The sequence below is a fragment of the Daphnia pulicaria genome, chromosome 4 (genome assembly GCF_021234035.1).
Source record: "Daphnia pulicaria isolate SC F1-1A chromosome 4, SC_F0-13Bv2, whole genome shotgun sequence".
In the NCBI taxonomy this organism is placed as follows: Eukaryota; Metazoa; Arthropoda; class Branchiopoda; order Diplostraca; family Daphniidae; genus Daphnia; species Daphnia pulicaria.
Window position 1 is genome coordinate 3,425,488 of NC_060916.1, and position 15,741 is coordinate 3,441,228.

Genomic DNA, 15,741 nt, shown 5'->3' on the forward strand with positions numbered 1-15,741 from the left:
GTTCAAAACAATGCAAGTGGTCAGCTAAATTTCACTATAGTCTTTTTCTGACTAAAGCTTTTCAAAAGTTTGACAGAGAAAGAGAAAAACAGGAAATTTATGTGTCATGTAATATCAGTGTTTGCCGACCAAGTCCTGAATTGATAGAAAATTGTTTCTCTTGCACTGAAGCTTTCCCCATTACAGTTTCCTCTTAACATTTTAGTCAATGTGCTGATATGTGAATTGGAAAGGAGCACTTGCCAAAAATTTCAAACAAGAGAAAAAAAAATAGGTAGTATAATGTAGCGCAACGCACTTTGATGTAAACTCTGGACCACCTGACGGAAGGAGAAATTTTTGTGAAATTAACTGGAGCTGTTTGTGAATCTTTTTCCTGGATGACAAAAATTTTTTTATTTAATTAGCGGTGTATTCTCCGTTTTCTATAAACAAAATTACTGTTTTTTTTTAAACGAGAATTTGGATCACAAAGAACAAATCTAAAAATAAAACCCCCCAAAACTCCAAAATCTCTAAAATTTCGGCGGATTTATGAATTCCTAAGAAACACAATACAAAAATTTTATAACAGTAAATTGGACAGATTTTAAATATTTTATTATGTCCTTTTACTCATTTCAGCAATAAGGGGACAATGATGCAGATAATACTTCAAGGACAGTTGGTCGTTAAATGTGATACCTGTCTTTCAAAACACTGACAATAGAAAGTGAGTGTGACTATATTATTTCTTTTCCCGTTCTACATATCTTGTATTTTTTTATTCTACATTTTATTTTGTAACTGCATTTCACAAGTTTGGGATTTTGAACGATCCCATAATAAACCCAAAACAAATTGTACCTATGCAAGCGTCAAGCGGCAAACAAAATGCAGTAAAACTATTGAAACGGACTGGAAACGGAATTCACTTACCCTTTTACTATATACTCCGGTCTTACGATCTGAATCCGTTACAAACATCGCAATTCGCAACAATATTCTGTTTCGGATAGAAATAGCGCAGAGCTATTTCCAATTTGCCCCAGTAAAATATTGGTTGCGAAATTCAATCAGAACCTAAACACAATTTTTCGTTTCTCAGCGCATTTAAAAATTTCCTGCGAAAAATTTATCATAATAAAAACGTATTTAAATACCATCAAATCCCATTAACAAAAAATGTTTTAAGTAGGCTAGATTTTATAAATTCAAGGACTGTCTTAGTAGATGTATAACATCACCAATTATTAATATTTCGTTGAGGTAAAACTAGAACGATAACTGATATAAAATACACCTGCGCAGTGCGCTTGAGATTCCTATGGCAATCAGATATTGAACTATCGAAGTAAAAATGAGATGTCGAGAATTCGAGATGGGACAGCAGGCGGAGTTGCTAACCGAAAGGCCGAAGTAGGTGATATCATTGGAGTGTATTATGAGAAAAAAAAGGCGAGGTGGATGCGAACACAAAGTGAGAGTTGCAAATAATTTTGCTGCTTTCTCATGGGAGCCAGTAGGCTAGCCAGGGTTTCGGGTGTAATTTAAATGCCCGCGATGCGCTGCTGTTGCTATGTACTTGCTGGGACTAGAAGAAATCTGCGCCCATTGCCACTCCTCCTATGGTTCTTGAGCCCACGAACCAAGTATAAATAGAGGACTAACTCGAACAAGATATCCATCAGTGCGTTCACATCTGGACAATCGTATAGACACAGAGAATTCCTTCTAGTATCAACATGAAAGTGAGTTGCATTTAAAAAAATCTTGAAATTTGTGCATAACACTCTCATTTAAAACTATTATACGGTAATAACGAAAGTGGACTAATATTTTTTAATTGTCATCTTTTCAGTTCCTCATCATCGCCGCTTTGGCCGTCGTCGCCTTGGCTGATAATCCTTACTATCCCAAACCAGCATATTACCCGAAGCCAGCCTACCCAGCGCCTGCCTACCCAGCGGCTTATGAAAAATCTTATGATTATGTAAGTCTGCTACAGCAGAAATTGTTACAACAGATTGAAATTTTTAATTTTAAAAATTATATCATACAGCCTCCCATGCCCTACACTTTCGACTGGGCCGTTTTGGATGAACCAAGCTACAACGACTTTGGCCACAAGGAAAACAGCGATGGCAAAGTTGTTGATGGAACCTACTACGTCGTCTTGCCCGACAGCCGCAAACAAGTTGTCACCTACAAGGCCGACGATTACGGTTACGTCGCCGATGTGAAATACGAAGGCGAGGCCAAATACGACGAATACAAGCCCGCCTACAAGCCCGCCTACAAGCCCGCATACGCTCCTCCAGCCTACCCTAAAGCTGCTTACTCTCCTCCAGCTTACCCTAAAGCCTACCCTGAGCCATCTTACCCATCTTATCCCAAGCCCACTTATCCATCTTACCCTGCTCCAGCCTATCCTTCATACCCCAAACCATCTTACCCCAGCTATCCTCGTCCAGCATACCCCAGCTACCCTCGCCCAGCATATCCCAGCTACCCTAAGCCAAGCTATCCCGCTCCAACCACCACCGAAGCTCTCGTACCATCAGTTGCTGCTGTCGAAGAAGTTGTTGCAGCTGAGCCAATAACCAAAGACGAAACTGTTGCTGAAGTTGCCGTTGAGGCTGTTGCCGAAGTGGCCGCAGAGCCCGTCGCCGAAGTTGCCGCAGAGCCCGCCGTCGTAGAGGCCGCTGCTCCGGCTGCTGAGCCAGAGACTGCTACTGACGCAACTGCTTAAATCGAAAAAAGGAAAATATATAGGCGTGGAATTATCTTATATCATTCAGTTAATATAAATTATTTGCCAAATTAGAAGGAATACATACTCACAAATTTCGGAAATAATATGTTTGATTCAATTTAATTTTGATGGAAGTCTATGATATAATGTTGGATACCGGCTTTGCTGCTAGTGAATGAAAAGACAAAGAAAAAAAATCCAATTCTCTATCTAACAACTTCGAAAATGAAAATGAAGAAATTAGTGGGAATGTAATTGTGATACACAACGCAGCTCTTTTGAACGAACCTGCGAAAGTATTGTAGAAAGTGGGCGGCAATTGCGTGCCGTTTTACTCTTTGAAGTTTTCGATTTCTTCTGTCTACTGTCTACTTGTTCCAATGACCATAAATTAAACAGACCAACTAAATGAGCAAACAACAATGAAACTCTTGATGCAAAAAGAAGTCTTACATTCCAACACACCTCACCCTTTTTGCGGTTTTTCTCGTTTCTCCTGTGAAATGTCCTTTTTGTAGGTCAGTTTAAAAAAAAAAGCGCTAGTTAAATAGTTCACAATTTTTCCCTCGCGTAACTGGCGGCAAGGTTAGATTTCTCCTTGCTGCCTAGCCCGAGCAAACAGCAAGCCTATTACGCTGGCCTTGCATTATGCGCACATAAGGATATTTACGAGCACCAAGTTCAGTATAGACGCGCATACTATGTTGGAAGTTGCATAGATTAAAGCGTTACGCGACAACATGCCACGAGGTCATAGCATAAAAGTGCGAATTGTTTGAAACTTTATAGTCTAGAAATTTCGAGTTTGTGTTAGTTTGAAGCCTTTTACGAAATTATGTACGTATAAATTTGCTCTACAATTAAAGGTGAAGCACACGTCAGTCTACAAGTGAAAAAGGAACTTGTGTTAAAAATTTGATTAAAAGAATTTGACACCAGCACCAGTTTTTTTTCTTACAGAAATTTTTTTTTAAAGAGCCTAATAATGATAATAAAAGATTTACGGTACCATAGGGGGATGCTTTGATCACGCCTTTTTTGCAGTGCAGGTACACGAACACGAAAGATATAATATGCTTGATTGTATACTTACGGTATGTTTATGATAGAAACAAATACTAAAACAGAGAATTGAATTGAATTGTTCACCGATTCGAATAGTGTCACAACTCGCAATCAAATCCACGAGCCTTTTATTAAGAGTACAAAGCCAAAAAAATTTTTTTTTTAAATAAAATAAATCAGTTACACTTACTTCTTGCATTTTATGGGCGCAACGAGATTACGTACGGCTATGTTAAAAGTTGGGAATAGAAATTTTTTCCATTTCATTAAATCAAACTGCACTGCACGCAACTTGTAATTGCCACCGTGCAATCTTGTTCTTGTTTGCTAGTGCTACGGCGTATTCGGCTGGCAGAAGCACTTCCAATTTCACAAATGATGGGAATGACCTTTTTTTGAGAGAATCACAAAGTAAGAAAAATTAAATTGCCTTTCTTTTTTAAATGGCACTTTGTCCCTCTTCTCTCAGTGCTTGGCTCTTTTCAGAAAAGCAAAAACGACTACGTAGCTGACGTCACTTTCAGTTTTCTAAACTATATCACCACAGAGCACACAGGATGCCCAAGAATGCCATGAAACAATAGTAATTATAATTCAAAAATATCATCTTCAAAAATCATATTTTTTGTAGAGACATTTGTTTAAAATTAAGGAGAAAATAAACTGATTATTATTAAGTTATTCTGGAGTATAAAACAAATGATGAGATATTTGTTCGAGAAAGCGAGTGAAGATGCTAAATATTCTCATGGCTTATCTTCTCCCCCTAATTTGGTTATGTAAAGGCATCCAATTACGGTACAAAACCATACAGACAAACATCCGCACCCGTCACACGCGGAAAATAATCAATATATCTACATGCGGTTAAAAATATAGAAACTCGCAACAGTTGGTTAAAGACAAAGCGATTTGCTTTGTGCCAAAGTTGGGCGTACGAGAATCTAACCACGAAAATTTTTCTTAACCACAATGGTTTTGTTTCTTCCTTCCTTTGCATACCTTAATAAGCGCCGTTCCGTAAAACCGTTATGGGAATTCGAGGGCCGTGCAACAGCAGACGCCTCGGAAGACTCGGACAGTCAGACTGAGTGATGATTCAAATTCATCGCTTGACTTAACGTAGAGCAGCAACACGTCTAGCCGTTTTAAAGGGTTAACACATTATGACTTCCGATTTCTCAGCACCATTCTAAATAAAGAAATGAACTCTACATCGAGTGGGTTGTGTCTTGTGTTAAAACTTGTTGATTGTGTGGCCTAGTTATAAAGCTATATATAACGCCTCAATTAGATCTCACTCAGCATTGTTCAATTAGAGTGGAGAAACTAGACCTCTAATAGCTGATCGGTTGATTTTCTCTCGCACCCATTGTTAGATACTAATTGTAATTGGTTCAAAACAGTAAAGAAATAAAATTACAAAAATCTGAGATTTCTAAATGTGAAAATAAAAATAATTGGAAGTTGTGACAAATTTTACGTTCTATCTCCAGGAATCAATTGTAAATAAAACGATAAAAAAATAATTCAAGTAAGTTTCGATTTCAAACACGCAACAGGCCAGGGACAAGGCCGAATTCGAATGGTAAGAAACTACTACAAGCTTTCATTTCCCTTACAAAGATTGCAGCACTTTCGATTTCTTCAAGACGATGGCGCCAATACCAAGTGTATACGAAGTATAAGGGCGGTATTACAAAATTTTGATTTAAATGCTGATTAATTGAATCCATGGAAATTTCAGCTTCTATACGTTTTTGGGATCACTCTAGCCAGCCTGGCTATAACCAAATCATTACGCGTAAACCCGACGTCAAATTACTGCTATTATTAAACTAGCTAGAATAATTAATTCTTTTATGTATATCGAATGATTTTTTATTCGTTGAATATGGTAATAGTATAGTTATAATACTAACCGCGTCTATATAACTAGCATTACTCACCATTATGAATATTTCTAGGCTGTCTATTAATGTTCATGTCCGGCTAATATCCTATTTATATCACGTATTATTTAATTTACGTAATTCCGCGAAAACACAATGTAGAATAGCTACAATTAAAAAAGAAAATGGATATTTATGATGTCTGGTAACCTTGTATTGGGCCAGGGTTGATTTTCAAGGAAAAACTGACTTTTTATCTTCCTAAAATCCAAGCTACTTCGACACTTTCATGCACGTGATAAAATAATGCGTAGGAATTTTGATGGATAACATCATTTAACTATATTCGTGAGTTGGATTATCTGAATGCCTATATAATCAAGAACACTACTACCCTATCATGATACTGACCATAATAAGATCGATATAAACCAAAGGAGCGTGACTATCAAAGACCACAGCCTCGTGCAGAGGCTCCCGAAACTTTCGTCTGTGGTTGCTGTGATGAATAATTTATCCACAAATTATTTAGATTTAGATTTTTTTTACGAGAAAAACAGAACGAAGTCATTCAGCGTGCAGTAAGCTATTTTTCAGTGGTGTTAAATAACTATAGAGTCGCAAGATAATTACCGATTGCAACTTGCAAGTAGCAAGTTGCAACTCGCCCTTGACGCGCTCAGGATGATGTCTCATAGCCTCCGTACGTTGTTACGAAATTCAGACAACAATATAAAAATGGTAACCTTGAATCCTTGATAATACGGCGTAAAAAAATTTCGATTGTTGTAGGGTTCTCTTCCGATCCGTTTTCAAATTGCCCCATATTATTAAACCACAGCGTGACGACGCCATATTTTTTTTTCTCTTATATTTGATTTTTTTATGAAATGATTACCTGTTCGTCCTTGCTTATCGTCTATAGATGAAAAACTAGGGTAACGGTAGAAAAACATGTCTGTGTCAAATTTCTCGTAATAACCTATCTTAAAAAATAAAACACGAGCAGTTCTTCGTTTAGAATATAATTGACGAATTATGTGTAAATCTCTGTCCAACATCTTTACCTATATTTGTAACCTCGGAAATCGGTCGGAATAACATTACTCTGCGAAAAAATTTATTTGTGCACGAGTCATAAAATATTAAAAATTAAAAATATCATGATAGCTACAGCGTTGTGCACGGAATAATTCAATAAAAAATTCACAGTAATCGCCTTAATTAATTTGAGATATGTCCTTGAATTACATTGATCGAATAGAAAACGATCGATCGATTTGTCTTGCAAATGTGAAGATTGCAAGAAAATTATTGTACGAAAATTATTGAGTCACGACTTGCACTTGTAAGCGAATGTAAACGTAAATGAAGGCTTCCTCGACATCATTGAATAGATGTAGACCATGGCATGATTGAAACGCTAACTGCAAATCCCATTAACCCGCGTAAAACATGAATTACTATCGGACCATCAAGGCCAGTTATGCGGTGCGGCCTATAATAAACGCCGTGATGGCAAAACAAAATTAATGGTTTTCCCAAATAACACCATGCATTGAACTAGGCCCCATTCTTTTGGGTGGCGAGTTTGGAATATCAGGTGATTGGGTATTTGGGTAAATGCATTTCGGAATTCCTCAATACAATGAGTTTACTCTAGATACGTGAGACGTAGTCACGTAGGACACCCACGTAATAACATCATTCAAAACACTTTGGTCGAAATCGGTAAACACGCAGTATGGTACTCGGGGGAAAAAGTGAAAGGATCTCACATTTAGGGGTAGTGAGTAGCATTGCTAAATATCGCTGTAGGCGCTCCCTGCACTGTACAGCAAGCAAGCTCGGCACGATTTAGAAGCCGGCAGAGAAATCACACCGGCCGTGCCCCAAAGTGATAGTGACCATTTCACGACTTCGTCGAGTTACACATATCGGACGGGAAATGGGGAAGGGTGAAGCCCGTAAGAATTATGTTGTTGCACAGCCTTGAATGAACACTGAACAGTATATAAAGACTGGATGTCGACCGATTTAGTCATCAGTTCCATTCGATTCCAAGAACAGAACAACACTCCTCTCCTCAACATGAACAAGGTACAATACAGTTGATAACGGAAATTAAAATTTGAAGACTAAATTAAATTTACTTCGACCAAACAGTTCATCATTCTCGCTGCTTTGGTTGCCATCGCTGCTGCCGCTGAATACACGACTCCGGCGTATCCAGCTCCAGCCTATCCTGCACCAGCTTATCCTGCTCCAGCATACTCCAAGCCCGCCTATGAATACGTGAGCTACATTTCATTCCTGAACAAAACCTTTTTTTGGATTTAAACAGCCAGATTAATATGAATAATTTTATATTCCATTATTTGATATAGGAACCAATGCCGTACAGCTTTGACTGGGCCGTCAAGGATGAACCAAGCTACAACGATTACTCTCACCAACAGTCAAGCGACGGCAAAGTTGTCACCGGATCTTACCGTGTCGTTCTCCCCGATGGCCGCACTCAAATCGTCACCTACAAAGCTGATGAGAACGGATACGTCGCCGATGTGAAATACGAGGGAGAAGCCAAATACGACGAATACAAACCTGCCGCTTACTCCAAGCCGGCCGAGCCCGCCTATTCTAAACCAGTTGAACCAGCCTACCCCGCACCAGCCTACCCCGAGCCGGCCTACCCCAGCAAGCCCGCTTACCCCGAGCCATCTTACCCCAGCAAGCCCGCTTACCCTGAGCCATCTTACCCCAGCAAGCCTGCTTACCCCGAGCCGGCCTACCCCAGCAAGCCTGCTTACCCCGAGCCGGCCTACGCCAGCAAGCCCGCTTACCCCGAACCAGCCTACCCCAGCAAGCCAGCCTACCCTGAGCCCGCCTACCCCAGCAAGCCTGCATATTAATTTAGGACTGTGACCTGAATTTTGTGTTTGAACCGATCAAGAAAAAGGACAAATTTATGTTGATCAATTGCGTGTAAATGCTGTCAGGTGAGAGTAATCTGCTCTTCTATGTGTCATTTCACGATGTGCTCGACTTGTAATTTATTATACGTAACTATGTGAAGTTAAAATACAAACTCTTTTTCAAACAAATTTTTTTAAAAGCCCTTTTTTAAAAAACGCCATGTTCGATAAATCTTGAACAATGGTGGCGGATGATGGTTAGCCCATTTTTTTTTTTTTTTTTTTTTTTTGTGAAACAAAAGAAGAGAAATGAAAAATTGTTAACCGAACGACTATACCAGCCGTTATATCACTTTAAACTGCCCTTGGGTCCTGCTGGAGTTTTCTTTTTAGACAGGTGCTGTTGTAATAACACTGATGTCTGCTGTCCGAATAAAGAAATTGAAATTTGCCAGAACAATTCGCGTTAAAGTTGGTGGAAAATGGTTTCCTAAACCGGAGAGAATGGATGCGGTTCCCACATATCCGCCCTTTCCTTTTTTATTTGCGTGAAAGGACAGACAGCCCCCTTCAAAAGACTTGGCAAACACAATGACACAAAGCCTAGGAACTGTGAAGCTGGTAACTAACTCAAATTTGTCATTGTATCATAGCTTAATTAAATCAAGTAAATTTCCAAAAAAATAAGGGGAAAAAACGAAAAACTAATTAACCTAAACAAAAGTAGTGTACGAATGACTATGTTGCTTTCATTGCTACTACGCCAGCATTCACTTTTATTTAAAATTCATGGCAATGACTCTCTCTATTACATTTGGTGACTTCAAGTTTTCTCAAAAATTGCGTTATTTCAAATATCCAGAAAATGACAATCAAATTTTTCATATGACTAACCCCGAAAAATATATGTGTCAAGTTTGCCAACCTTGTGTGCTGTCTGCTAGGTATTGCGTTGAACGGTTAAAGACGGTTAAAGCGAACGCAGTGAAAATCTGGAAATCCCATACTGTTCTGAAATGTTAGGTACTTTCAAGGTCAATATTGCATCATGCACTATCAACAAAAAAGAGAGTAAAGAAAAGAAGTACCGGTAATAATGTCCATTGTGATTAAACCCTACGAATCCCACGCCTTATACAAATAATGTGGTATGTCTGATTGCTGCACATAAAGGCTTGAAATCTCAAACTCGCTCCTTCTTGCACACTGCAATTAGGAAACATTTTATGGCGCTTTTTCATTAAGCAAGTTTCCACTGAAAACTCAACGCACAGTCTACAGCGGCCTACAGTGTTCCTACACGTTTAAAATGTTCCTTGGGGGACTTGGGATATTAGCGGTCAGGCGCACCTCTTGTCACACTAAATTTTCTCTCGCCCAAGCGACAGCAAATGCCACCGTACAACAAAATCGGTATTAGCCATAGCCTCACTGCCCTACTTTTCAGTTTTTTGGGGTTTTTTTAAATGTCGAAATGCATCTATTTTATTAGTATATGAGAGTACCGGAGAATACTTGACGAGTTTTATTTTCCTGTTTTGGTTTTTTTTTTCAAGGGTTTTTTCCTTTCAGTTGACGCTAGCTATGAGCAAATGACAAAGACTGCACGCGTTAATGATGAACACATGAGGACGGAATGTGAGTCAAGTATGAAAAGAAGGGCGTTGCGCGTCCTTTATTTGTGGGTTAATTTAGAAATGTATTTCGGTGCGTATGCTTTCCCTTTCTCCGTATCCGGATGACTTGGCTGTATGGCGAAAGACTCCCTCTCTCTCTCCCCCCGTCCCCGGACATGTGTAGCATATTATCGGTGATTTTCTGGCTGTGAATCGTGCGCCAGCGCGTGATTCAAGGTAGGCTATAGGAAGACGGGCGAAGGCAGACCCCCCCTCTCTTTCACCTCACGTTCGCGACGGTTCTAATATGCCGCAAAATGATTCGTGCTCTGCTCTCGTTACGAGGGAGTGAGAAATACGCAATTGGTAACGGCCTTGGGCTCTAACGGGGTGGTATATAAAAGACTGTCCGATTTGATTTTCATTCATCAGTTCTTTTGCAGAACGAACCAAGCTCACTCTTTCCACTCAACATGAACAAGGTACGAAGAGAAAAAAAAGAACATTTTTGAAAATGAATTTTTTTTTAGCCTTTGGTATTTAAATCAATTACTATAAACTATCAACGTTGTCTGTAGTTCGTTGTTTTGGCCACGTTGTTCGCTGCGGCTATCGCTGCCGAGCTTCCAGCTTACTCCAAGTCGTCGTATCCGGCGCCAGCTCCAGCCTATCCGGCTCCGGTTCCAGTTCCAACTTACCCTGCTCCAGCTTACACGACTGCAGCGCCAGCTTACCCGACTGAGGCTCCAGCTTACCCTGCTCCAGCTCCAGCTTACCCAGCTCCAGCTCCAGCTTACCCAGCAGTTCCAGCTTATCCAGTCCCGGCCCCAGCTTATTCCAAGCCCGCTTACGAACAGCCAGCTTACAGCAAGCCTGTTGAAGAATATCATGTACGCATTTTATTTCCACCTTTATTCAACTGCCTTTCAACTCTTTTATTCGTGATGCTTTTGCATTGTTTTTACAGGCTCCTATGCCATTCGACTTCGCGTACGAAGTTAAGGACGATGCTACTTACCAGGACTTCGCACACAAGGAGACCAGCGACGGCAAAGTCGTCACTGGATCTTACCGCGTCGCTCTCCCCGATGGCCGCACCCAAATCGTCACCTACAAGGCTGATGAAAATGGTTATGTCGCCGACGTGAAATACGAGGGAGAAGCCAAATACGACGAATACAAACCCGCCGCTGCCCCAGCTTACCCCAAGCCGGTCGAGCCCGCCTATCCTAAAGCAGTTGAACCAGCTTACCCCGCAGCACCGGCCTACCCTGCAGCACCTGCCTACCCCGCAGCACCTGCTTACCCCGCTGCACCAGCCTACCCAGCAGAGCCAACATACGCCAAGTCTGCTTATCCTGAGCCAGCGTACTCCAAACCCGCACCAGCCTACTCCGCACCAGCCTACCCCAAGCCCGCTTATTAGATCAAAATTTCCTTTAGAAGTTAGAATTTCTCAGTGACCCATGGGCAATAGCTGTGTAAAAGATCTATCTTTGCCCATCGAATTCCTTAAACCATATAGGACCAAACGGATAATGTGTAATATAATCGAATAATTCGAAGCGAAATAAACTAGGTCTTAAATAAAAGAAAAATCAAACGTGTTGAGAATTACTATAAGAAGCATCGAATTTCAAAATTTTACGTAGCTTCACAAAATAATATGATAAAGTATACTTTCCTTGGCTACTGCAGTCAAAAACAACTACTAGTTCATTAGGCTACCAGAAATTACACGTTTATAAAATACCTTCAAGTCAGTTCGAGAAGCGGACGAGTTATGAAAGCCTAGATACAAAATTACTTGCAAAATTAGGAAACAAAGATGACACCAAGGATGACACGGTGAATCTAACACAAGGCGCACATTATTTAAAAAAAGCGCATTGCGTCCTTTCACGTATTTTTATTTTTAGAAATCAAGATCGAAATATTTTGTCCGCATACGAAAACACTCTTGTGATATCGCTATCGTTCGTTTGCGTTCGTTTAGAAATCAAGTCACGAAGCCAAACCCGACCAAACCTTCCCAGATATTATCAAGGCACTGTCACTTGACATTCAACTTGCATTAATCAGAAATTGTTGATATATTCACCAATCAGAATCAATTCGACGATCATAAAGATTATCGGACTGACGATGCATTTTAAGGAGAGGACACATTCGAAAGTAAACAACCTCACTCACCTCAGCATCACAACAGATTTTTTTTCCTTCAAAATTTCAAATGAACTTTATTTATATTTTACTCAATGTTTTGTGATAAAAACTACATTTATTGATTTCATTCAGTTACATTTAATAAAACTTATGCAAGCCTAATCTATCGTTTTTTTTTTTTTTTTTTTTTTTTTATTACGTTGATCATCTAAAACTCTCGCTTTTAGAATTGGAATTTTAAGTTATGTTATGCAGACAGAATCAGCAATTGCAGCTGGCGCCATACGATTTGAAATGATTCGTGTATATTGATTCGATTGAAATGATTCCTGTCTAAGCAATAGATGGCGTAGTATGATAAAAAAGCGGTTTATTTGAATAGAATCGAGATAATATAAAAAACAAATACATTTGTTTTTCGAAGTGCAGAATATTTTCGACAAAGACGCAATGTCGGGGGATATCCTGATATCAGTTTAAAAAATGTATTTATGGGTGTTTTATTAAACAAGTGATCATTCATATTTTGGTGAATAATTTTAACAAAAAAAAAATCATCCTTAGATAGTTAGATTGCTGATGTCAATTTCAAAAGTGTTTTCCACCAATACTTGGAATTAGTACACTTTCTGCAGCTTTTTTTCCTTTTTTGCACCAGAAAAACAAAATAATTTTAATACGGCGACTGGGGAATAAAAGCATACAAAACTTAATACCTTGTGGAAATGGAGACCGATTAGAAACACACCCACGACCGTCAAAATCAAACCGATGGCGAATAGAGTCCACATTACAGCTGTGAGGATGATGAACACGTTAAACTGTGCGGCTGTCACTTCATCTATTTGAGCGTTCTATTAAGTCCAAATGTAATTTAAAAAATCATCATCTGTTGAAAATGTGAATGATTAGTATTTTTTTTTACTTACTTCCTCGTACCAAAGCATAGGTAAGAAGACTCTCGTGGTGAGATTTTGTGTATCTGAAAGGCGAGTTTTTCGAACATCGATACTGAGTTGCACTCGTTTTGCTGCGTAGAGTAAAGTGTTGGTTCTCTATGTAAAGAAAATGTGTTTACCTGATGAGTTATGTTATACATAAAATTTATCGCGCAATATAATGTTAAAGAAATATTTGATACCTCTTCTAGAATCAAATAGGTTTCATGTTTCGACTTGTTTGGATTCAATCCTTGGATACCGTTGACGTATCTAGGATCTCCGTTGTAAAAATGGGGATTCGAACCTATCAGTGGAGCCTCTAAATATTAAAAATAAAAACGTTACAAATAATTTCTAAACATTAAGTGTGTCTGTCTCGCTTTACCTCCATAGCAAGCTCCAACGAAAAGTGCACCTGTGTTAGGACATACACCTTCGTCCTCTTCATCCAGACAAAAACATTCGTTTTCTGGTGCGTTTGTTCGGTTTTCAAGTACAGATTTCGGAAGAATGAATCGTCGTCCAGGTAAATCTGTGTAAGTTTCATGTTGTTCGTAAACAACGTAGACTGAACTGTACAAAATGAACGGTTATCTATTACTGAATAGTTTAATTTAAATTGAAAGGTTTGGCATTGATCCAAATTATCATGTACACCATACCGACATAAGTCCGTTTGATAAATCCAAATTTTGTCATTAACATCAATTCCATAAGGGAAAACGGTCCCTTGAATTAGATAAAATAAAATGTGTTAAAAGTAAATGTTTAAACTATAGAAATACTCGAGAAAAAATAAGATGTAATATCTCAAACCATCTGTTCCCTGTATTTCGTTACAGTAGGATTTTTCACCCGGCCAAAAAGTTAAGTATGCAGACAATGTTTCTTGACTTTTTCCCCAAGCTTCAATATCAGCGAAAACCCGATAGTCGAAGGTACCTCGGTTTACTCGAAAAATACCATCGTCCGAATCATTTTTCTGTAAGCATCGCAGAAGATTTTGATGTTTTTAAAATCATAGAAAATACTGCAGTTATTTTGATAACGGGGGAAAAAAAGGGAAATTAAACTGACCGCTTTGAAAAGTCCGAGGGTTATGTTATCTCTTACGGACGGTGGAATTTCAGGTAAAGTTGGAAGACCGGGGGGTAATGGGGGGTAAAATGGAGGCCATGGGTTGAAGATATCCTGAATTCTTTCATAACTTTACAGAAATGTTTCAAAATCATTAGCGTGATACATGGAATTGCTGAAATGTCCTGTAGCCTGTGCTTACAGCTCGACATATGTGTCCATTGGCCATCCTTTGAATACGAGCTCATCAGCAGTTACTGTCATAAAAACGGATTCGTTTCTTTCTTTTAAGAAGTTGTCAATGAGATCAACAACTATATCAATTGCAGGGTCGTTGACTGGCAAGAGATCCAAAAATTTTGAAATGGTCTGCAATTTTCCGATTATATATAAGACATTAAGTGCATAATCTGATAATTTGTGACTACTGTACATAAAGAAGATATGTAGTCGTTACTTTGCTTATTAGGCAATCCATTAAATATTTTACCAATTCTGAATTTTTTACATAAACTAATAATACTTGCCATGTAAACAGGGTTGACGGTTGTAATAACATCGCCGAGACTCAGCCCCTGACCACTGGTAGCTGTTGAGAGTGTTGACCAAAACAAATTATTAGAATCATAAACTTTTATTTTTTTCCTCTGCGGCAATTATTAGTGGCAGTTGTTTTTACCTTGACTAAAGTAGTATAAGCGGTGTTCTCTATAATGAACGATTTCATCGCTATTCTCAAGAACGCTTGTGTTCTTTTTTCGATACTCCCTATAAAGGAAGAATTTGTAAACAAAGTGTCCACAAATCTAAAAATCTACCAATAATTATGTCACCTGTAAGAATATGGTCCAAGTTCGACAACAATTGGCTTAGTACCATTTCGAACGACGTCATTGTAATTAGTGCAGTTGAAAATGTAAAAATCCGTGTATATCGGATAGGGTGGATCGTACCACAGATTCCAAACAAAATTATTCTCTTCCAGGACTAGAGTCTGTCACAGAAAATAGTTGACAACATTTACGAATTGAAAAGTAAATGAGCGCTTCGTTTTTAAAATAAGATATTTATATAAATAGGTATATTGTATAAATACCTTTTTGGAAACGTTGGCGATGATGTTTGGCATAGCCACCCATCCTAAAATTGCAATGGCAACAGTAAACACGGCTCCAAATATACCCACTATCAACCCGTTTTTAAACAGCGATTGGATGCACATTGCAGTATCTGCCGAGTCTGCTCACTGCATTCAACTGATCGATTCTAGCCTGTAGATACGCAAGTCAACCGCTAAGTTGTTTCAGTTCAAATGTCAGTCCATATAAATTAAAG

General features: G+C 38.8%; 4 protein-coding genes and 1 long non-coding RNA gene across 8 annotated transcripts; 3 read left to right on the top strand and 2 right to left on the bottom strand.

The window, feature by feature from the left end:
* Positions 1–1,594: 1,594 nt before the first annotated feature.
* LOC124338588 (adhesive plaque matrix protein-like) lies at positions 1,595–2,838 on the top strand. Its single transcript, XM_046792677.1, has 3 exons — positions 1,595–1,730; positions 1,841–1,972; positions 2,042–2,838. Exons 1-3 carry the CDS (start codon positions 1,725–1,727, stop codon positions 2,729–2,731), a joined length of 828 nt encoding a protein of 275 aa, XP_046648633.1. The 5' UTR covers positions 1,595–1,724; the 3' UTR covers positions 2,732–2,838.
* Positions 2,611–4,994, bottom strand: LOC124338589. 3 transcript variants are annotated; one of them, XR_006917894.1, is made up of 5 exons: positions 4,802–4,992; positions 3,990–4,188; positions 3,200–3,924; positions 3,023–3,138; positions 2,611–2,951 (listed from the first exon to the last, which is right to left on the bottom strand). It is a non-coding gene; the product is annotated as an uncharacterized LOC124338589 (long non-coding RNA). The 3 variants fall into 3 exon arrangements; XR_006917895.1 differs by having other exon boundaries at positions 3,205–4,188; positions 4,802–4,994; XR_006917893.1 differs by having other exon boundaries at positions 3,200–4,188.
* A 2,705-nt stretch (positions 4,995–7,699) lies between these two features.
* On the top strand, positions 7,700–8,795 carry LOC124336692 (adhesive plaque matrix protein-like). Its single transcript, XM_046790476.1, has 3 exons — positions 7,700–7,791; positions 7,858–7,986; positions 8,079–8,795. The coding sequence occupies exons 1-3, from the start codon at positions 7,717–7,719 to the stop codon at positions 8,601–8,603; spliced, it is 729 nt and encodes a 242-aa protein (XP_046646432.1). The 5' UTR covers positions 7,700–7,716; the 3' UTR covers positions 8,604–8,795.
* A 1,807-nt stretch (positions 8,796–10,602) lies between these two features.
* LOC124336691 (cuticle protein 7-like) lies at positions 10,603–11,820 on the top strand. Of its 2 annotated transcripts, XM_046790475.1 has the most exons (4): positions 10,603–10,704; positions 10,801–10,899; positions 11,020–11,112; positions 11,190–11,820. In XM_046790475.1, exons 1-4 carry the CDS (start codon positions 10,696–10,698, stop codon positions 11,646–11,648), a joined length of 660 nt encoding a protein of 219 aa, XP_046646431.1. In that variant the 5' UTR covers positions 10,603–10,695; the 3' UTR covers positions 11,649–11,820. The 2 variants fall into 2 exon arrangements, with proteins under 2 accessions (XP_046646431.1, XP_046646430.1); XM_046790474.1 differs by having other exon boundaries at positions 10,801–11,112.
* A 1,039-nt stretch (positions 11,821–12,859) lies between these two features.
* LOC124336690 (lysosome membrane protein 2-like) lies at positions 12,860–15,724 on the bottom strand. The gene is made up of 13 exons (XM_046790473.1): positions 15,503–15,724; positions 15,240–15,400; positions 15,086–15,174; positions 14,934–14,995; positions 14,609–14,775; positions 14,407–14,536; positions 14,146–14,311; positions 13,992–14,058; positions 13,715–13,902; positions 13,530–13,648; positions 13,318–13,443; positions 13,105–13,242; positions 12,860–13,032 (listed from the first exon to the last, which is right to left on the bottom strand). Exons 1-13 carry the CDS (start codon positions 15,626–15,628, stop codon positions 13,006–13,008), a joined length of 1,566 nt encoding a protein of 521 aa, XP_046646429.1. The 5' UTR covers positions 15,629–15,724; the 3' UTR covers positions 12,860–13,005.
* Positions 15,725–15,741: the final 17 nt, after the last annotated feature.